General features: G+C 44.3%; 1 protein-coding gene across 2 annotated transcripts in view; it reads left to right on the plus strand.

Moving 5' to 3' along the window:
• NDST2 (N-deacetylase/N-sulfotransferase (heparan glucosaminyl) 2) overlaps positions 1-17,463 on the plus strand; it is a 23,302-nt gene extending 5,839 nt beyond the window's left edge. The window contains exons 2-13 of one of the 2 annotated variants that reach the window (XM_010000761.1): positions 1,121-1,208; positions 1,399-1,553; positions 2,936-3,121; positions 3,492-3,620; positions 9,060-9,242; positions 10,033-10,129; positions 11,425-11,548; positions 13,012-13,186; positions 13,445-13,615; positions 14,969-15,078; positions 16,521-16,623; positions 16,777-17,463. In XM_010000761.1, coding sequence (XP_009999063.1) covers positions 1,121-1,208; positions 1,399-1,553; positions 2,936-3,121; positions 3,492-3,620; positions 9,060-9,242; positions 10,033-10,129; positions 11,425-11,548; positions 13,012-13,186; positions 13,445-13,615; positions 14,969-15,078; positions 16,521-16,623; positions 16,777-16,902 — 1,647 coding nt within the window. In that variant the 3' untranslated portion in view covers positions 16,903-17,463. The remainder of the gene's footprint in view (positions 1-1,120; positions 1,209-1,398; positions 1,554-2,935; positions 3,122-3,491; positions 3,621-9,059; positions 9,243-10,032; positions 10,130-11,424; positions 11,549-13,011; positions 13,187-13,444; positions 13,616-14,968; positions 15,079-16,520; positions 16,624-16,776) is intronic. The other variant, XM_010000762.1, reaches the window with a different exon arrangement.
• Positions 17,464-22,288: the final 4,825 nt, after the last annotated feature.

Raw genomic sequence — 22,288 nt, forward strand, 5'->3', positions numbered from 1 at the left:
TGAATGCATAATTAGTTAAAACAAATTTTAAAATATTTTACTTGGCACCTTAATCTCTTTTATCCTGTGCAGGGGAAGGACGTTTCTTGAAATCTGTCATTGCCACCTTGTGGGTGTGGCTGTAAAAAAGACCCAGCATCAGCAGAGAGATGGCACATGATTACCAGTGAATCCACCAGGAAAGCAGGATTCCATAAGGCTCCATAGTCTTAGAATTTCTGGGGACTCCACAGTTCCTCCCCAATCCATCCCTGAACACAAAGGATTGCTGCTTGCTGGAGCAGGGCTTTTTGGGATTTGTCATCAGACAGATGTGTTGTCATGGTAACCCCAGTCAGGCATTAATCTCCCTCTGTGTGGAGGAATGCTAAGCCTCTTAACCACTGCCTTTTCTCCCTCCACCCTCTTACCCGAGAGCTGGAGGAACTGGATGTGCCTTTCAGGGCAGCAGAGAGAAGTGGTGAGACTTGGGACAGCTCTGGAAACCAGGGGAGAAAGTGGCACTTTTCTAAGATATTGGCTTATATGTTCAAGGTGCTGGTCCCAAATTCAATGCAGCATTGTCATCCAGCTGGGCAGAGAGGTGCTTCTCTGTAGAGATATGCACTTGGTCTGTGCTCCCTGGTGTGTGGGATGAGTCCCTGGGTCTTGCAGGGTTATGTGAGGGGAACTCGACCTCCCATTGCCTATTCTGCATCTTGTGGAGCACAGGCTGCACATTAACACATAGGCACAGAGAGAAGGTGGAGTTTCAATTGCAAAGTCCCAGGCAACATGGGAGAGGAAGGGAGCATTGAGGTTGAGCCTGTAAAGAGTGAGGGATCTGTCACCTGGGAGTGAGATTTATTGTCCCTTTGTCGTAGCACAGATATTCTGCATCATTCATGTTAAAGTGGAGGGCACCATCTGATTGTGGTTGTGAAGTGTCATTAGTTAGTACAGTAGGACTACTTCAAGTAAAGACTGCATGGAGCACTTGGCTGCTCTGCTTCACTCCACAGGCGACAATGCCTTAGCTCCATCCCCTGTGATACCTCTCCAGACTGAACTGGACAGCAGTAGGGCACAGAGAAACATGGCAATTGAATATGAACACTTCTTTCTCCTGTCATTCAAACAGGCTTTACTGAGCACCCAGAATAAGCTGAGAACTTTAGTCCCAAATTTCACCTTCAACTTGGGCTTCTCAGGGAAATTCTACCACACAGGTAAGCCCCTGGCATGCCTTCACCCCAGCACTTGTATACCCCTGTGTTCTTGTATGTGTGTTTAACACCATAGAGAGAGGATGATTCTCTGTTGGAATGACTCAGCATTGCAGTGGATTAGCCTCTGCTTTGAAACATTGAGCCCCTCTTATGCCTTGTCTTTTTGCACTTCCTTTTCTGCTCTCTGTAGGTACGGATGAGGAAGATGAAGGGGATGACATGCTGCTCAAACATAGAAAGGAGTTCTGGTGGTTTCCTCACATGTGGAGTCACATGCAGCCTCATCTTTTCCACAATGTCACTGTGCTGGCTGAGCAAATGAAACTCAACAAACAGTTTGCTGTGGTAAGTGGCATCACAGTATATTTACTTTACAGCTGATCCAAAATACTAGTCTAGTAACAGTTGCATTTAAGAAAGGCAGTTTTGAAATTTTAAATTGCTGCATGGCTCGTGCTATCTTCAGGCAAGAAACACCATTTGTGTACCTGCCTGTGCGATGGGAAGTGCTTCCTGGCACCTGCATGGCCTCAGGCAGCTCCGCTACATTCCAGGGTGCAAATCCCAAGGCTCTTGTTTGCTGAGGTGTGAACTTATAGCATTACCATTCAAATGCAATTAATTTACAAACTCTGGCAGTGACAGAGTATTTCCTTTTCCATCCTTATGTGGTTTTCCATCCACTGTGGTTTTGTAAGGAAGTCACCTGATCAGTAGTATAAAATACTCTCTGTGGTGCTAACAGCCCTACATCTGGCCTCCCCAGACAATGCTGGAGGGAGTTACTTACCTAGGAAGTCCAGGGTAAATTCCCTGGGTTTTGGCAGAAGAGCAATGTGTTTGGTGCTTACAGCCCAGAGTTTGGTTCTTGGGATGGTAATCCCCTTGAGAATGGCAGGCTGCTGTCTTGTGTTCCTATGATAGACACAGACTAGGAATGATCTTAAATTCAGAGCAGCATTATAGAAACAATTTGGGCTCCTCCTTTTCCTGGTTAAATAACAGTGCAGTCTTTGCAAAGAGAGACAAAGCACAGAACACAATTATACACGCTTAATGTAAAGCAGGCAAGCCATGGGAAGGAGAAGGTTGCTGCTTCATTTAGAGGCTCTAGTTTTATTGTACACCACAAGGAGAAACCTGTTGTCACTCATATTGTTACCAGAACCATATAGTGGAATTAAAACCTGTGAAATTCAGATATTTCTTGTCATTTCACTATAGCTCCAGGACCTATATCTGTACCCTCAACAGTCTCTTGGTTCATATATGCTTTTCCTTTAATTGCTAGAGACAAGACGGAGCCCTGTCATCATCTTCCTTTCTTTCTTTATCAGTTAAGGAACTTTTTTTTCCCCCCTCTTCCAGTGACTTACATCTAGGCATGTGGGAAGGAGATGTGTCACTTAGCAGCATTGATTAGTTTGTAGTAACCAAGAAACCTGATCTGAAGCTTGTGAATTCATCTGATTTGTCACACCTACAAGCTATGAGACTATTCTTACAGCAGCTGTTACTAGTGCTGGACATCCTTGTTGGTACAGAATCACCCTGATGTTGCTATACATACATAAAACAAGAGGTACAAGTAGTATTTCAGGTTTCCCAGTCCAGAAAGTTTGATGTGACCGTTACTGTGCTCCAACTTGGAACCAATTGCTACATATAATCCTTTTTAAGGTTATTAGTTAAATACTGAATGATCAAGCTGCATATTCTGCTTCCAGGAGCATGGGATTCCCACAGACTTGGGCTATGCAGTAGCCCCCCATCATTCTGGGGTTTATCCTGTCCACACACAACTCTATGAGGCATGGAAATCTGTTTGGAGCATCCAGGTAACAAGCACAGAGGAATATCCACACCTACGGCCTGCCCGCTACCGGCGTGGATTCATCCATAGTGGAATCATGGTGAGCACAGCTGAGCAAGTAGAGCCCACTCTCCTTCTGCCCAAGGAACAGTCTCCTTAGTGACCTCTATCAAATACACTATTCTTAAGATTATCAGCTGAAACCAGTTCCTATGTTTCTCAGTACAATTCAGATGTCAGTACTGAACAGAGAGCAAAACCAAGCATAAGACTAAACTGAGATCCCACTGACTTGTTTGCACTGTGATCAGTAAATGGTCAGGAGGAACATCAAGAGAGTCCCCTGAACCTACGTCACTTATGTCTCTTACTCTTTTTATTGATTCATAGAGTGCTATTTTGACACATTCATGTGTAGATTCTGCTGTATCTGCCTACTACCTAACTTTGCTTTTCTCTGATATTTCCAGGTTCTGCCTCGACAGACCTGTGGTCTTTTTACTCACACCATCTTCTATAATGAGTATCCTGGTGGCTCAAAGGAATTGGACAAGAGCATTCGTGGTGGTGAACTCTTCCTGACGGTGCTTCTGAACCCAGTAAGCTCATTCAGAAGGGGAATCAGTGCATGTGTGTCTGAGCTTATATGCCTCGTGTGGGAAAGAAGTTGATCTTATGGGAAATTCAGTATAACCACCTGTCACAGTGTGGGCATCTCCAGTGTGATGCTAAGGGGATGTGAAAAAGAGGGCCAAGGAGGTGCTTGCTAGTTAACGCTGCTTTGCTTTACACACTGCCAATGAAGCATCTGTATTGAGTGCTGACAAGTGCAACACTCAGAAGACAGAAACTAGCCAGGGTGACATGCTGAGCATGGTCCAGAGTAGAGTGGGTGTTGCCTAGGTGGCTGCATCTTCATGAATCAGAAGTGCCTTGGTTTCTTCTGTTTCACGCACATCTGCCACTTGTTGGCTTCTCCTTGGGGCTGACTGATCTGTTTTGTTCAGAATAATTGCTTTCTCTGGCCTTTCCTTATGAAGTGTTCTCACCTGTTTTTTCCATATGAATATGCTCGAAACAATTTCTACATGCTTTCTCTATGATGTAGCTGTCACTGTAGGGCATTTTTGGGAGATCTGGGACTAACACAAGTGTTTCTTTTTTCCTTTCAATACTTTACAGTTCTGTCAAGCCACCAAGCTAATGTAGTACCTTCAACACTTGGCAGTCCCTTCCCAGTTCTTAGCCAAGGGTGCCAAATCACATGAGTTTCTCACTTCCCATTGAAGTGGGTAAGATGTACTAAGTGGCAAGAGAGACAAAAAAAAAAAAAAAGCTGTCAATTTTTGAAAATCCCAAATGGATAGAACTAGGAGATGAAGCTTTGTAGTTGTCTCCAACCACAGATCACACTCCCTCTCTTTTCTGCTTGTTGGCTGCAGCAGGAAGACATGATCCTCTTTTTTGATAGTACAGTAGCTTTTTCAGTTCCCCACCTGAATTCATTTCTTACTAAAGCTGAATTGGAACCTGTAACAAGGAACCTGTTTGGAACCATTTTTCTGTAAATGGACATTGCTCTGCAAGGTTTAGAAAGTGATTTTAGAATGTCTACCTCTGTAGCCACTCCTGAATATAAAGACATTTAATCTCCTTTTCTCATTATTTCCAAACTTCTACCTTCTTCTCCTTATATATCTTTTCCACCAGTGCCTGAATATTGGCAAGAAGTCATGCAAGCAGATTGGAGAGAAAGGTTTGTTTCTCACTAGTTTCCTGTGTGGGAACCCTTGAGTATTAGTCTCAGTCATTGAATAGTTGTTTGTGGGATTTCTCTTGTGACATCAGCGGCTCTGTTCACTGTGATGTTTGATTTTATTCCTTCTTTCTTTGGCATCTTGATTGCAGGGTTGAATATGCAGCTTTAGCTGCTTTTCGTATGAGCTGTAGAGGCTCAGTGAATTAGAAATTCAAGCTTTTTCCCATAAATGAGCTTCATTTTTATTTGTCTTTTGCTTTTTCTAGTGTTCAGTGCCTCTCTGTTCCTCAAAGTAGAACTGTGATAATGAAAACACCCTCGCAGTTTGCTCTGGGTGCATCACACAAGGTTGTAGTTTGCAAATAGGCCCTGATTTTCTGAAGGTTAGCCTGTGACCAGCTCTGGCTTGGTGTATGATCTGCAGAAGATATGGGCCTATAAAAGCCCTAGCTAAAAAGCTGAAGGGGCTAATACTTTCAGGTCTGGAAGCCAACCTTCTGTCCCTATTACCTGTGACACAATTATCTTTACACACAACAAACAATCTACAGGAAGGCTGGGGAGGAACTTCTTACAAGGGCAAGTAGTGATAGGACAAGGGGTAAAGGTTTTTAACTGGAAGAGGGGAGATTTACATTAGATATGAGGAATAAATTCTTTACTGTGAGGGTGGTGAGACTCTGGGACAGGTTGCCCAGGGAGGTTCTGGATGCCTCATCTGTGAAGTGTTCAAGGCCAGGTTCACTGGGGCTTTGAGCAACCTGGTCTAGTGGGAGGTGTCCCTGCTCATGCAGGGCAGTTGGAACTAGATGATCTTTACAGTCCTTTCCAACCCAAACCGTTCTGTGATTCTATGATTAATAACACTCTGTAATAAAGAAAAGGCTGTTCTTCACATTACGTGTGGAGTGACTGGTCAGATGGAAAGAAACTGCTTTCTTTTCTGAGCTTCTCTTCCCATATGTTGGGTGAATTCCTCCTTGTCCTACTTCATGATTGTTAGATCTTAAAGAATGCCTGCAGAAATAGCCATTGTGAAACTTAAGAGTTCCATGTTTCTCTTGGAAAACCAGTTGCCAGACTGTAATCCAGAGATCATTGCTGGTCTAGGATGCCGTGCCAAGGAATTTGTAGAAACATAGTTTGTAGAGCTACCCAATAAAATTGGCTGATAAGGATCTGACAGTCAAAGCAGCTGCCAGTGTTTTGTGATCCAGAAAGTTTGGGAAGATTGTGCTCTGGTCCAATATGCGCTTATTTGCCAGATTTACTGTTGGCTCTTCATGATGATTTTTAAAACTCTTTCAGGCACCTTCAGACGCTTCTGATGTTTACAGTTTTGCTTCCTTTTGGCAGGGGAGCATTTCTCTCTCTGTAAGCAGTGGAGTACAGTGCTCTAAGCTCCTCTTCATTGCTCCTGTTTGCACAGTGACTCAGACCCTTGCATTCCTCTCCTTGCTGATAGAGCCATCTCTTGAACCTGATAGAAGTCTGGCCAGCCCTGCAGCCCCAGCAGTGATCCGTAGCAGACTTGGACCAGGCTCTTTTGGCCCTTTTTGGAGCTTCCAGCTCCCTTTGAGTGGATATACACGCGCAGGAGTCTCCAAGCCTGTACGTGTATGATTAACTCCACAGTGCAAACAGAAGATGTTTGATCTTCTGACTAGTGAACAAGGTCTGATGTCAGGAAGGAGAATAGCTGTTGACATTCAGCCGTCAGGCTGCCATGTGCCCAGTTGCTACTTCCCAGAAGCAAAGGGCATCTTTGTGATCACTTCTCACAAACGCTTTGCTCACACTACAAAGGCAAGTTACTGCTGTGCCCACAGCTGCTCATTGCATATTGCAAAGATGCTCATACTCTCCTGTTTTCTGTATTCTATGCTCTGTGACCTTTCCTCTCATCTTTCCTCTGTGTGAAGGAAGGGAAACCATGGCATGCTAACAGTGGAAGGGGGGGGAGAGGAGAGAGGTATCATTACCAAGCCAGTTCCTGGGGTCACTGGGTGTGGATGGGAGGGAGAGATGGGACATGATTATATCTTATGTCAGAAGTAGTGCTCAGAGCTGTTTTGGCAGCAGTAGCTGTGACGAAGCAGAGCAAGCTGCCAGGCCTTGTTACACAGTGCATGTGTGTTACAGGACATGACTGCATGACTGCAGGCTCAGAAGTACAAGGAAATGGCTCTTTGGTTGGGCTTGTCTTACCTACTTCTAAACCCCTTTGCTTTGGACTCTGCAGTTAACAGCATTATCTGTGTGAGCAATTTTACTCAAGGTAGTCATCTTGAGACAGAGTTGCTAACCTGGGTCACATGCAGGCTTTTTTCATTCTAGAAATCTTGAAGGGGCCCCAGGTTGTGACCTGCGTCCTCCCTGCTCCAGTCCTTGGTTCATACCAGAGAGCCAGATACTTTATGCAGCAGATTTTTCCTCTAGATGTTTCACTAGCAATTCAAAGGGATGAGCCACCCTTTGGTGTCATGCTACTTCCCTGGTATCTCCCAGAATGGGCAAAATACATGAGACACATCCTTTTGCTGCCTTGGGTGCTCCATGGCATGGTCTTGCAGTTACATGGATGATCTTTCTGTCCTTTGTTCTGTGTGGTATTTAGCACATTCTTTTTACATAACAGCACCAAACACACGCTGCTCTTTCAAGTGGAGGTGCCAGAGTCTGTCTGGCAGGGCCTCTCGGTCAGCTTAGTAGGAAACCAGAAGTGAAAAACTCACAGACAGATGAACAGGATCAGTCTTCAACGGTGCTTACTTCCCACATGTCCCAGAGTCCTGCCACTGTTTTCTGTTGCCTACCTGAAGATCAGGGGTGTGAACACCTTGTGGACAGGATTAAATTAATTTCACAGTATCCTGGGGATGGCTTAGGCACAAAAAACTACTATCTATCACTACTTCTTGTCTCACTGAGAAGAATACTGAATTCAGACCTCCTGAGTGCCAGCAAATGTCTTAATTCCAAGACCATCTGTCTCCTGCTTCCTCCTTTTGCTCTTCCCGTGCTGTGGGTGGGGAAGGCATTCCTGACACATGCCAGCAAAGCCTGTTGTTGCCTGCTGACCTTACCTGGCATCATCAGGACTAAGCTCTGAACTCTGCAGCAATGGGTACCCCTACTATGACTTGGTCTCTTCTCCTCCCTGGTCTAGGAGACACTGGGCGGAGAGTGTTACATCATCCATATAGTCATTCTTCCCTTGGCTGCAGTGTTCTGCTATTGGTTTGGTAACTTATAGCCATGGTGTGGTTTGTCTGGAAAAGTGCTGTTGCATTACTGGCACTGAGATGCCCAATTCCACGAGACCCATCAAAGCCACACACCAGAGTGAAGCTGACAGCAGTCTTTTGCACTCTTTTTCCAAAAGTTGAACTACTGGAAAAACAGACAGGATGGAAACATATCTGCTTTAGAGAAGTGATGGCTTAGCAAGGCAGATAGCATACAGGCTCCTGAGCACTGCAGTGCTTGGAGGGGTTCCCATGGGTGCTCAGTGCCACTTTGCCCAAGGGTTTATATCCTGAGGCTTGGCAGGATATTTTTCAGGGGCTGCTTATGCTGTGGGCTCTTTCAAGCTAAAACTCTATCAGCTGGTGTTTGCTCCTGGGATGATGTCCTAGTGCCATGTCTCATTGCAGTTCATGTTTATATTAACCCCAGGTGTGCATTTACGTTTTAAAGTGTGAATTGCCAGATGCTCCTTTACACTTGAGACATCAGCTTCAAAGTGAACGAAAGTTGACAGGAAGTGTGTCTAGAAATAACTCCTGTGAAAACTGTCCCTTGTGCCCTTCTCCCTGGCCTGCTCCTCTGATGGAGCTGGCAACTCAGCTAGAGAGGTCACCCTGATTGTGTCTTGGGGAAAGGAAGGAAAGTTCCTGTTCTCCCATGAAAGAGACTTTGTGAGGTTTTGAGTAGTAGGGAGCCACTGACTAACCCTTGTTTCCCTGAATGTCCCAGAGCCACTTGAATGGGATTTTAAATCTTCTTCTAGACTCACAGCCAGGGCTCAGTTACCATTCTCAGGCATTACTGAAAGGTCTGTGTCTGTTGTCTGCTGAGTTCCTCCTGTCTTGAAAGTGCTACATTTTTTTCATCAGGGCATTGCTGCATACTGGCTGATAAACATTCATCAACACAGCCAGTCAGGGCAATCTGAGATCTTTGAACAGAGTCTTGCTGACAATAGAATCTAGCTAGGAGGAAAAGGTACTGTTAGCAGTACTGATTTACCAATATCCCATGTTTTTCCTGTTTTCAGATCAGCATCTTCATGACCCACCTATCCAACTATGGGAATGACCGTCTAGGACTGTACACTTTCGAGAGCCTGGTCAAGTTTGTGCAGTGCTGGACCAACCTTCGCCTGCAAACACTGCCCCCTGTCCAACTTGCAAAAAAGTACTTCGAAATCTTTCCCCAGGAAAAGAATCCCTTGTGGCAGGTGAGAAGCAGCTTTAACTGCTCCTAGTCGTTTTCCAAGAGATACATTCCACATTTAAAGTGTGGTGAGACTGCTGATCCAGAGCACAGAGGGGTAAAGCTTTTAGGTTTCATCTTTGTGGCTTGAGGCTGCAGGTGGTAAATTGCAAGGTGGAAGGGATGGGGAGTAGGAGCTGCAAGAACACAGTCACGGTGTGAGCTTAGGGACAGGGATGGCTGTCATTAGTGACTGGAGGGCAACTTGCAGGTATCTGGGTTGTTGAAGGGCTTATATTAGAACAAGCTGCTATGAAACGTTAGGTGTGTGAGGAAGAACACTGGTGCTGGAGGAGTTTGCAGGCATGTTAATGTGATTAATCATAAAGTAATTTCACACTGCAGAATTCATATTAATTAAATAAAAACATCCTTATTCCATTTTATCCCAGTACAGCAGTTATCTGCATGGTAATGAGCAGATGCAGTTAACAGGAGGTGGTAGAGTTGTCTCTCTGCCAGTAATACACAGATGTCAAGCTATCATAGTGGCCCAGCCCAGCATGGATACACAGGGCAAGGCCTGTGGTTAATGCTCTCAGAGGAACTTGAGCTCCCATCTCACTTCGTAGCTTTTGTAAACGTTTCCCCATGTTTTTTCTTAACTCTTCTTGATGCCTGGCAGAGCAGTGATGTGGCTGTGAAGTGTTCTTCATATGCTAATGGCATTTTCCAAAGAGGACTGGCCTTCCAGCTTTTCCTCCCCTTTCTGTTACCTCCTGTGGTAATGCTTAATCCCATCATTTGTGATGCAGAATCCCTGTGATGATAAGAGGCACAAGGATATCTGGTCCAAAGAGAAAACATGTGATCGACTTCCCAAGTTTCTCATCGTTGGACCTCAGAAAACTGGTAATGTGAAAATTTTATCTAAAGATAGATTGCAGCTTCCATCTTATTCCTGCAGAGAGGAGAGCTGGAAAGGTTCGTGTTGTAGGTTTGTATGGCTGCACATGGTGCAAGCTGCCAAATGGCTGCAGAGGACATTTCAGAGACTCTCAGATTTGTTCTAACCTAAATCTGGCAAGTCTGTCAGTACTTTGTGTTCCAGCACTTTGCTTGGCTCAGTCCTGATTTGCAGGGAAAAGCCCTAGCTGCAGAGTCCTTTATTGGCCTTTCCATGTAAGCTCAGAGAAAACTGACCTTTCTTAGTGTGTCACAAACAAGCTTGTCAGCAGGACCAACTCACACGCTCAGCAAAGGTTATTATTAATTCCCCTTAGTGCTTTTATTGCAACAGATCTATGTATCCACTGCATGTCCCATGTCACTGCCAGCAGGAGGTAAAGATCCTCTTTTGTCTGACCTCTGTCACCACTTAATTGTGGTGGCATTGTGGTTGGCAGTGACATGGCTGTATATACCGTACTGATGAGTCCCTTCTAGGCTGAAACCTTGGCTTCTTCTGTAGTGCAGTGAAACAGCAGCCATTATCACACTCAGGAAACAGTGATCCTGGCTTTAGGAGGAAGCTTGTCCGAGCCAGGCTGCTGTCTCCTGCCTGTGTCACTGTGAAGCTCTGTTGGCATATGTGCAATATGAGCCCTCCTGTATCATTGCCCAAGCTGCTTGCAGTGGCACAGTAAGAAAACCCTTCTGGCTGATTTACTGGCCTGCTGGAGGCCTTCAGCTGTATGCAGAGCAGGATTATTTGGTTTTGGTGGGTAAAGGAAAAACATCTGCAGCAGAGGCAGGCCAAGGTATCTCTAGGTGAATTCTTATCCAAGGACACAAATGTCCTTAGCACATCTCCTTTCCTGCAGTACTCAGGCCACCTTCTGTTTTGCAGGTACTGGTTCTGCCACATGATAATGTGGCTGTGCCACCAGGGAAAAAACATGTGAGGTAGCCCAGCCATGGAGAGAACATAGAATAGCTGACATGGGTGACAGCTGTCACGCTAAGGAGGTGACTTAATTCAGCTGTATGAGCTGAAGTGAGGGATTGAGCAGGCTTGAACTGCCGAGTCAAATTCAGTCCTGACATGCTTGGTGTCACTGCTGTTGTAACCTGCATGAGTGAAGAGGTGCGTTATCCATGCATGGTGAGAGTGCACCTGCCTGGGGACTGTTCTTTGCAATGTAAAACCTTTCATTCAGCCAAGCATTATGTGTGACCCAGATTCTGTTAACTGGTTTCTTTTGCAGGCACAACAGCTGTGCACTTCTTCTTGACCATGCATCCAGCTGTCACCAGTAACTTCCCAAGTCCATCCACATTTGAGGAGATCCAGTTTTTTAATGGACCCAACTATCATAAAGGAATCGACTGGTAAGTACCCTGACACATGTTGTCTACTCCTGAGTCCCTCTGTATGTCCAGTTCAGCCACCTGAGTAGCTTCTCTATTTCTGAGCAGCTCCTTTCATTGCTACTGCTCAGCACATGTTCTCTGTTTTCCTGCTAACCCAACTGCTTAGTCCCAGGAGCAGGATAGGTAGTTTCTGATCTTAGTGACTGTTCACCAGGAGACTTCTAGGCATAACTTAGCTTTACAAAATCACTTTGTTGAATGCACTGCTGTCATGGAAGTTTCTTCTCCTTTGACATGCAAAAGAGACAACAGTGTGCTCATTCAAAAATTATTCGTGGTTTTTGAGTTAAGACACAAAGGACAGAGGGAATAACCCCCATACTGATCTGGGCCCTTTAGACTTAACAGAGATGGCACTGCATTCCTTGCACTGGCTGCAGTGTCTCTTTGGCCATATGCATACCCTGGTCTTTACCTGTACAAGTGTACTATCTGATAAAGTGTTTCATGGCAAGGACATACTAGTGTCACTATGGCACTATTATGGCAACGTGTTTCTGGGCAGAGAAATTTCAAAGTTGTCTCTTGCTCGAAGCATGAACTTTGGGTCTGCTGTGGCACTGGAGTCCCTTGTGGGGACAGTAAGGTATTCTTCCATGGTATTTCTTTGTGCATGAGTTGTGGGAGATTTTGCCTGAGTTTTCTGATAATTTAAAGGACTATTAAGAAGGAAGATGGTTGGTACCTGAGTGAAGCTCAAATAAGTCAAGCACTACAGAGCAGTTGTACTAGCTGATAGATAGGCTTAGGAAGTGTAGGGTTTTGCACGCATCCCCTATAAGAGTCATCCAACTTGAGTGTAGCATCACATGCAAGAGGAGAAACTTCATGTTAAGGATGAAAAATATTTGCGTTTGTTGTACAGCTTAAATTTCAGCAGATACCAATCTTCCAGTGCTTTATAGTGCCTTGTACCCTTTCCCCTCCTATTACTTGAATGATTTACAGTTCCTGCATTACTAATTTTAAAAGCTCCTGTGAGGCACGGCAGAGCTCTTGACCTGGTGTCTCAGTTATGTACTAAGGTACAAATAAATATATAATTTAGATGGGTCTAAACCAAGAGGTCAGTGGCAGGGCAGGCAGCTGATTCTGGCCTTATTCTTCGGAAGAGGGTTTCTCTTTTCTCCTGGAGCTTAAAACTAGTACCCTACCCTCAGCCTTTTCCTTCCACTGCCCAAGGACTTGGGGAACACACTCTCTGTAAAATGCTTTCTCCAGCTTTGTGTATTGCACTCCACCACCCCTTTCCAAGCCATGCCTCTGCCAGCACTGCACCCGTTTACCCATCCACTGCATTACTGGGCAGGTGCAGTTGTTCTGCAGACTGTGTCTGCTGAAGAGGAGCAAACACGTTGTTTTGTCATGAGCCATTTTTTTGTTGGGCCATGCAGCTCACCAGTGTCCCATCTGTTCGGCAGGTACATGGAATTCTTTCCTATCCCATCCAATGCCAGCACAGACTTCATGTTTGAGAAGAGTGCCAATTACTTTGACACAGAGGTGGTACCAAAACGTGGTGCAGCTCTGCTGCCTCGAGCCAAAATCATTACAGTTCTGATCAACCCTGCTGACCGAGCCTACTCATGGTACCAGGTAACTTCCCTGCATTGTTCTGTGGATGATGGCTAGCAAGATGTTCCAGTGGGGTGAGGTGGCAAGCCTGGGGCAGAAAGCTATGAATCCATATCCATAAAGGGGCCATGGGAGATGATGCAGACCACCTTCAGAGTGTGGAGAGCGTTATATACAAAGGCATTTATGGGTGGTTATGCCAAGACACTGGGGTCTGCACAGAAATGTGCAAGGTACAATCTTGTGTTCCAGCTCCTAAACTCAGCTTATCTTTTTCAGCACCAGCGGGCTCACAGTGACCCTGTGGCACTCAATTACACTTTCTACCAAGTGATCTCTGCAAAATCCCAAGCCCCTCAGGATCTGCGCAACTTGCAAAGCCGATGCCTGCTCCCTGGCTGGTATTCAACTCATCTTGAGCGCTGGCTGACGTACTACCCCTCTGGGCAGGTAGGTCTGGCAGCAGAGGCTCTCGTGGAGCCCCTGTAGGTTTAATGTAGAGGAGAACAAACTGTAATGCATACACATCTTTTTTCTTCCCGACGTGTTTTCATTTCACCTTTTGTCTTGCCTTTTGGAACAAGAGCCACCACTTGCTTCCCTCTGTTACGAGCTGGGAAAAAATCAGCTTGAATACTCCAATTTTGCACTTTATTATATTTGTAAAAGTAAATGAGTGCAAGAGAATACTGGGATCTCCCAGAGAGCTCCACAATATTTAGAAGTTCAGCAAGAACAGCAGTGTTAGCACTCCCTTCCTTTATCTTGGCAGCCTGCAGCCCAGGGACCCTCTTCAAGCCTGGTAGGTGTTCACCTACTTGTGGTTTCATTGCTTTAAAGAGAAGCTCTTGGACTCTTCCACTTCTAAGTTCCCATATTGTAAGGCCTTTAGTTGTCTGCTGAAGGGAAATTCTGATGCAGAGATGTCAGGATTCTGTTTTGTGTATAAATTTGCAAAATGTCACTGAATAGAAAATACAGAATTATTGTCTCTAAATTCCCAAGGAGTTTATTAAGTGTCTAAAACTGTATGAGTGCCAATACATTTTTTTCAAGTTCCTTTCTGCTGCTGGGGTTATCTTCAGTTTATAATCCAGCGGTTTTATAGTCCAGGAGCTTTATAATCCAGCAGTCTTATTCTCTGCCAGAGCAGTAACCTAAATGGTACAGGACAGATCTGTCAAGACTGAGAGAAACATGGGCAAACATTCTTGGGCTCGTGTCTCATTTTCTTACTATACCTGGGCGTTGCTGCTGTGAGGAATGATAAGACTCATCATCCTTGGACTTATTATGGGTCAGGGTCTTCTACCTTCCTCAAACTTCAGTTAACATGACTTTTTCTACTGTGCCTTTTAGAATAGGTAATTTATTAGCACAATTGTTGTTCATTAGTGTCTATTATACACATAAAGAGAGAATAATAATAGGTTACAGAAGAATACTTAGGACAATGGCTGCTGACATCTACAAAGAATACATAAGATTTCCAGAGATGATGTCTAAATCATGCCACTGCTGGGACTTAATGACCATCAAAGGCATTAGGTGTGGCCAAAGGCATATTTATTCAGTGAAGCCTGTCATGATCTATTGTCTTATAGTACTTGTGGTCCATGTCATAACTTTTCTGCCTGGGGTGACAAATGGGCCATGTCCCCTCACCATGTTGCTCTAGAGTAAACAGGCTTTGACAGTCCTTACTCACACATGCCAAGGGCAGGGTAGTTTTTAGGTCCAGGAAGCTCATGGGTGTATGTAAGCACAAATTCTCAGAGGCTAAGGTAGCTGCTGTCTTTTCAGCTTCTCATTGTGGATGGTCAGGAGCTGAGACACAACCCTGCCTCTGTAATGGACAACATCCAGAAGTTCTTGGGAGTTACGCCGCTCTTCAACTACACCCAGGCCCTCAGGTAGGGAAATCATTTTTGGGAGGATGCTTTCTTAGCCAATTGTGATACTAATAATCACTTGATTGGAATAATACTTCTTACCTCTGGCTACAAGACCTGCCAAAGTTTGAGAGGTATGCCTAAGCCTAAAATTAGGTTCAGATAGCATGAGGTGCTATGCTAAGACTGGAATCATAGCTAAATCTTTCCAGAAATTAAAGGGGAAGGTGTAGGTTTGGTTGGGATTTTTTGCACTGTCATGGAGAAGTATGAGATTGCTCTCAGCAATCCAGTGTTTTCCTTTTGGTCTTTGTGATTTCAGAAAAGGTGCTGGAACTACTAGCACTCCTTACGCTTTGTGTTATACCTGCATCTGACAGAAAGTAGAGGAAGTATGATTAAAAATGTATGACAAGCTGCTCATATATTCAGCTAGGGCAAGATTAGGGACACATCACTCAGTTTTGAGGTAAAGAACCTATTATTGCAGAAGACGGGGACTTGACAGGTAGCCAGAAGAAATGTCTGAGGAAATAAAAGTGGAGGCACTACCTCGCTGCTACTAAGTTGAAGGATGTTACTCAGCCATTACTGTGATCTTGCCCACACTGCAAATACAATTAATCTGAATAGATTAAATGCTAGCTGAGGGGAGGACTATGACTGTATCAGTCTTCAGTGGAAACTGTACAAGCCCACTGGAGATCCTGAATATTATTCTTTGCAGCTGAAACAGCCTATGTTAGTTGAGAGGAGTAAGTGGTGTGTATGTGTGTGGGCATAAACCAATTGCCCTTTCTTTTAAAAGTAGAGGAGAACCAAGTCAGTTCTACAGTAATTTCCAAGAGGGTGGCACGTCACTTGAAAGCTGTACTTGGTGAAGCACATGTGGTGATGGTAAATTAACTAGTTCCAGTGGTGGTACTGGCTGGTACCCTTCAGCCAGGGTCAGAAAATAAATGGTACTGGTCAACTTGCCTAGGAGTTTGGTAGAGGAACTTGCTTAGACCTCAAGGTCACCTTTGGCTAGTTGCAGGGACAGAACAAACTAGACCCAGACATAGTTCCTAGAATTGCCTTATACCTGTGTTATAGCAAGAAGAGAAACACTGACTCTCTAAAATGATCAGGGGATTCTCTAATACTTGGCAACTATAAGGAGAGTTGGAAAAATTTACATACACTACAACATTATTATTCCTTCCCAGCCAAACAGACAAATACTGTCACCGTGTTACCTCTGAAATTTGCATAAAGCTGAAACAGTCCTAGTTGTAATGGATCTCTTGTCAAAATAGTCCAGTTCTAAAAAAATAAAAGGAGCCAACACTACAAATAAATAGATAGAACCTAAGCCCAGTTTGTAAAGTATTGAAACAGGAAATACCTACAGAATCACTTAATTTCTGCTGCTACTAAGTGGGCATGTGGCCGTATCTTTTAAGAACAAGTATCCTTTTCAGGTTTGATGAAGCAAAAGGCTTTTGGTGCCAGCTGCTAGATGGAGGAAAGACTAAATGCCTAGGAAAGAGTAAAGGAAGAAAATACCCTGATATGGATTCCTCGGTGAGTAACTGTCTCAATCTCAGTAAAAAAGATAGAAACATCCCAAAACCAACCTGGATTTTCATACCATCTGTGTCCTAGATGACTTATGAAATGTGTCGAAGGTAACTTTTTCTTTCACGCTTAATGTGGTCTCTGTCTTCCACAACACAGTCACGGCTGTTCCTAAGAGACTTCTACCGGGAGCACAACATTGAATTATCCAAGCTGATGAACAGACTTGGGCAACCCCTTCCAACCTGGCTCCGAGAGGAACTGCAGAACTCCAGCTGGAGTTGAGAGGGGCTCCCTTGTCCCCAGTGCCATTGGGATGTGTGGTGCTCCAACGTGTGCTATGATGCCATCTGTTGTCAAGCCAAAACAACTGGACAAACCAGCAGGAGCAGAGAATGTGCATGTGGAGCCTTTCCACACCATTAGGAAGGGCTGCTGCCTCTGGCACTACCCTGGGGGCATGGAGTGTGTCACATTCTTGAGTATTAATGGTGTGTTACACTTTGACTTTGACTTACAGGAAGGGTTTTGAGTGCCTGCCCTACTTTAGGCAGGGGAGAGCAGACAGTTAACACTACATGTCCAACTTACTCTTCTCAGTATATGAAACAGGCAGTTAGCTGGAGGGTTAATGTGTTACTCCTCTGAGTCCAGAAGACTTAAGAGGTAAGTTACTGTGCCCACTGCTGCAAAAAAGAGCAGCAGCTTAATAAAAGGGGAATCTAGCCCAGTGAGCCCCAGCTTTTTATCTAGTAGTGTATTTGGCAACAGCAAGGTCCAAGACTGCCTTCTACCTCCCCATTTAAGTACAGTGGCCATTATCATTACTTATAGTGCCACTGTGTGCAGCTGTTGGGGACTGCATCTTCTTGGAGACAGATGTAACAGACATAAGATTGCCTTTCCTATCTGCAGCATTGTTAGTGTGATACAGTAACTTGGGTAATGGGCAGTGAGAGATAAGGTTAAACTGCAGATACTGACACACATAGAATTAATTTGTTATCTTAGGGAAAAGGTTGCCATGTGTGGCAATGGAGGCAAATATTTCTCTGCAGGGACTCTAGACATTTCAAAAGATAACCAAGGAGCAGTATGTCCCCTTAAAGCACTTTGGAGGCATGTAGCAGTGCAGCACAGCAGCTGGGGGAGGTAAAATTTGGGTATTGAAAAATAAGACTGATAAATCTGAAAGCAGACAACTCAGCTCCCCAAGTTTGATCAACTTAAGAAAATTAAAAAGCAAAATTTTTCTCTTTCCAACAGCTCCAGGGCCCCTGCCATCTATGCTGATAGCAAGCACCTGTTTTAATCCCCCTGCAGTCCAACAATCCAAGGAGAAAAGCAGAAAACAGTTAAAAGCAAGTATCTCAGAAATAGAAGAAGCCTTCAGAAATGGAAGGCTTGGAGCTAGAAGTGGTGTATTGTATTCAAAAGGGAGTGTTTAGTTTACTACTGCACATAGTCAAGTAAGTACGCTAAGGTGCTGTGCCTCTTCCTGCAGTTTCTAGATAATTATTCTCAGATGAAATCCTCCATCATGGTTGTACATGTTTTCTCTTGCTGAGCCATGGGCTTCTGGAGTTGTGTGGGCCATCATCCCTCCCTCCCTCCCAGGTACAGCTGTTCCTTGGAGGTTGCTGCAGTTCCAGAGAAGAGATGGGCAGTATCCATATGAACACAGATTATGGAACCTTCCACAACTGTCATGAGTTCCTTTTCTCCTATCAGGGGAGAGAAGTTGCTTAAACCAAGCTTTTCCATTGAGCCTTAGGTATTGTGTATTTCTGAATGAATGGTGCATTTACCGTTGTATGTAAATGTATATAGTATGCAATATAGTATTTTATTTCATGTGCCCTTGGAAAGGGTTCTTTTGTGCAGCCAAAAAAAAAAAAGGACAGAAAGACTAGAAACCCCTCTCTCACTCCTGTTAGAGAGACGAGCCCAACTTCCTGCACTGGATTCATGTATAGGATCATTCACATTGAATGATAATGAAGAAATTTCTTGGCTTTTGAAGCTGAGCACAAGTGTCTGAATAAAGGCTAGAAGTAGTAGTAAGTGGATTCAATAAATGTACTACTTATTTTTCTTCTTTGTGATGATTTACAATGATGTCATGGACCCTAAGCTGGTAGAAGCAGAAGAAAAACTGAAAAACCTACTCTAGCCCTTACAGCTGATATTTGGGAGGGGCAACAAAAGTGTTTTAAGTTATATTTGTAACAACACAGAAACAGTGTCCTAAGGCTTCTTCCTCTGCAGGTGCCACTGCAGGCTTGCAGAAGCTGCCAGAGCTCACAGCCTGTAGTCAGAGACTCAAACTTACTGGTTTGCAGTAGTTTCCAGCTGCTGCGCTGCAGCAACAGTGTTGCTGTGCACCTCCTGTCCAGGTGTGGTCCAGAGCCTTGCCTTGGCCAGGAGCCTGTGACCCACAGCAATAAGCAACCTTACACTGAACTGGAAGCAAAATAGTATTTCAATAGGCACAGTTATGACAGCATTATAAAACAGCCTTAACAGCTCTCACTTCACCAAACACAAGTAAACACAGCAGCAGCAGAAAAGCAGTTGTCACAGGAAGATCCCAGGACCAATGATGCTACTGCTGCTCCACTAAACAGTTTCTTCCTCTTAAGCCATTACAGCTTGTGACTTACAGTTACTTCATGCTTAACCTCGGACTGGTACATCTTTGAAGAGACAAACTTAAAAGATATTCAAGGTACCAGGAATAAATGTTGGGAGGGGCTCAGTTTACTGGTGCTAGTCTTTTTCACTCAAGGCAGCAAAGGACAGCTATGTCTTCTCATTATTTATTCGTTTACTAGCCCCCAGTGCTTCATTTTTATGCTTATCTTGTTCTTACTGCTTATGCTAACATCAAACAAATTACCTGCTGTGCTCGGATCCAAGTGTGGGATGTCCTTATCTGATCTAGCTGATAAAGAGTCATCTTCAAATCTGGTAACTCTGACAGCACATTGCTGCAGAAGCTGCCCTCCCTCCAGACATCCCTTCAAAGCTGTGGAAACAAACTAACACCTTGTCTTAAGAGGAGCTCTTGGAAAAGCCAACATCTTTTCCAGTGAGGTATGTTTGCTACTAGACACTGACCCATTAGGCACTTATACGTTACAGACCCTCATACTTCATTTCCACAGTGGAACTAAACCTCATCTTCTTACCTCACTGTTTAATAACAGAACTTCATAGTAAGCAACTTACGTCTCAGACAAGGAAAATGGTAAGTACAAAACATTACCTGAAAACTTTTTGTAGTCTGGTACGTAGGAAACTGAACCACAGGAAACCTTAAAAAAGGAGTAATTTGATGCAGGTATCAGCAGCACATAACTGTAATAGAAACAGTATCCAGGTCACGTCACTGTTCAGAAGTGGAAGGATGCCCAACAGGTGAGAACTGGTAAATCAAGTACTAGGAAATAACTTCTGGGTTTTTTTCAGGCTTGGTTTGCTACAAAAAAAGTATTCCCAACACTCACATATCTCCTACTCTTGATAACTATGTAAAAAGAACATAATAAACAATATATTTTTGGATTCCAAGACTCAGTTCCTCCTCATTCAAATCTAGATAGTCTTACCGACTCTCTGGTATCTCAAAAATGCTTGTAAACAAGCATGTCCATAGTGGTGACTGCCTTGCCAGTGCCAGCCTGAAACCCAGCTCCTGTAGACAGACAGGATGGACAAGACAGACAGGATGGACAGGGCAGATAGACACAACAGAGAGAGAGACAACAGACAGGACATTTGGACAGATAGGACAGACAGACAAACAGGACAGAGAGGACGAGCAGACAGGATGGACAGACAAACAGGACACACGGACAGACAGGAGAGACAGGGCAGACAGGATGGATGGACAGACAGCGTGACAGACTGAGGGACTGACAGGACCAGGATGGACAGACAAGATAGAAAAACAGGACAGACAGACAGGACGGGCAGACAGGACAAAAAGGAAAGACAGGATGGACAGACAGGATGGACACAAACAGGAGAGACAGGAAAAAGAGGACAGGGCAGGCAGGAGAGACAGGACAGGACAGACAGGATGGATGGACAGACAACATAAACAGACAGGATGGACAGATAGGAGAGACAAGACAGACAGAAAGGACAGACAGGATGGACAGACAGGCAGGATGGACAGACAGACAGGAGAGACAGGATGGACAGACAGATGGACACACAGGATGAACAGGACAGATAGATGGACAGGAAAGACAGGACAAACAGGATGGACGGACAGACAGGACAGATGGACAGACAGGATGGACAGACGGACAGGACAAACAGACGGACAGGACAAACAGGACGGACCAACAGACAGACATACAGTATGGACAGACAGGATGGAAAGACAGGACACACAGACAGGATGGAAAGAGGACAAACTAGACGGACAGACAGGCAGGACAAACGGACGGACAGGATGGATGGACAGACAGGACGGATAGAACGAAGAGACTGACAGGACAGACAGGACAAAGAGACAGACAGGACAGGACAGACAGATGTCCTCACTACTCAACCTCGATTCTGTTTTTGCAAGACTGCTCAGTGCATTCCAGCACTGTGTAGCAATACCCGAGGTAGCACTAAATGAGCTGGGAAAGTAACAGCCAGTAATCTACTGCAAAATACAACAGTGCTAGGCTTGATAAAAAACAAACCCACAATAAGAATAAAAAAACAGTTTAGGTTCAACAGCTTTGCAGGAGGCTATTTCTGAATGGTTTATCAGAGACAGAAAAATACATATCCCCAAAAAATATTGTCAGTAAACTAAATTAGACAGAAATACACTTTTCAACTAACTCCAGCCATACCTGTTGCTAGGCATGTTGCTTCATCAGACAACTCTAGTTCCTCTTGTTCTTGGCCTGTAAAGACACTGAAGTCCAAAGGCAAATACTGTTCTGCTAACTCATATTCCTGGAAAGTGCTTCCAAAGAGAAACCTCCACAGGCAAGTAAGATGGTTGAAGGTGGACATGTCCAGAGAGGGCTCACCTGATTTACACAGAAAAAGGGTCTAAATAGATCTGCAGCAGCAGATCTATTCGAAGGAAAGAGGCTTGTAATGACAAAAACCTTTATTTTATCCATTCCATAAGAGCAAAAATATCACACTATTCCTTCCGATGAGCCAAATGTATGAAAGTCCAGGTGCAATCTTGGCACATCTTAGACCAACTACACTAATGCCAAAATTTTCCCCCTAAAGACCCAGAAACTGTAGGGATCAACACTTGAAATTATAAAAATTCTGCTGTCCCAGATGCAGGATGACCATGCACAGAGGTAAGGGACAAAGACCCTATAGGAGTGCCCACTAATGTCCTGAGTGAGGGAAGGGAGGAAAAAAAGACCCTTTCACTTACAGTACCTGACCTTTATCTTCTCACATGCTCTCCCTTACATTTTTTTATATATGGCCCCCACTGTATATATATATATATATAAAATAAGACACAGAGGGAATCTCTAAGGAGTTGATTTTAAGTATGGAACAGTTAACAAGCAACTGAACACCATCTGGTTTTACCTGCATGTACTGAGCCTTGGACAGAACATCAAAATGCACATCTATGCACCATGCCAGATTGTTTAGCCACTTTTCAGATGGTTTCATCTGC

The sequence above is a fragment of the Chaetura pelagica genome, unplaced genomic scaffold (assembly GCF_000747805.2).
Source record: "Chaetura pelagica isolate M959 unplaced genomic scaffold, ChaPel_1.0 scaffold166, whole genome shotgun sequence".
Taxonomy (NCBI): domain Eukaryota; kingdom Metazoa; phylum Chordata; class Aves; order Apodiformes; family Apodidae; genus Chaetura; species Chaetura pelagica.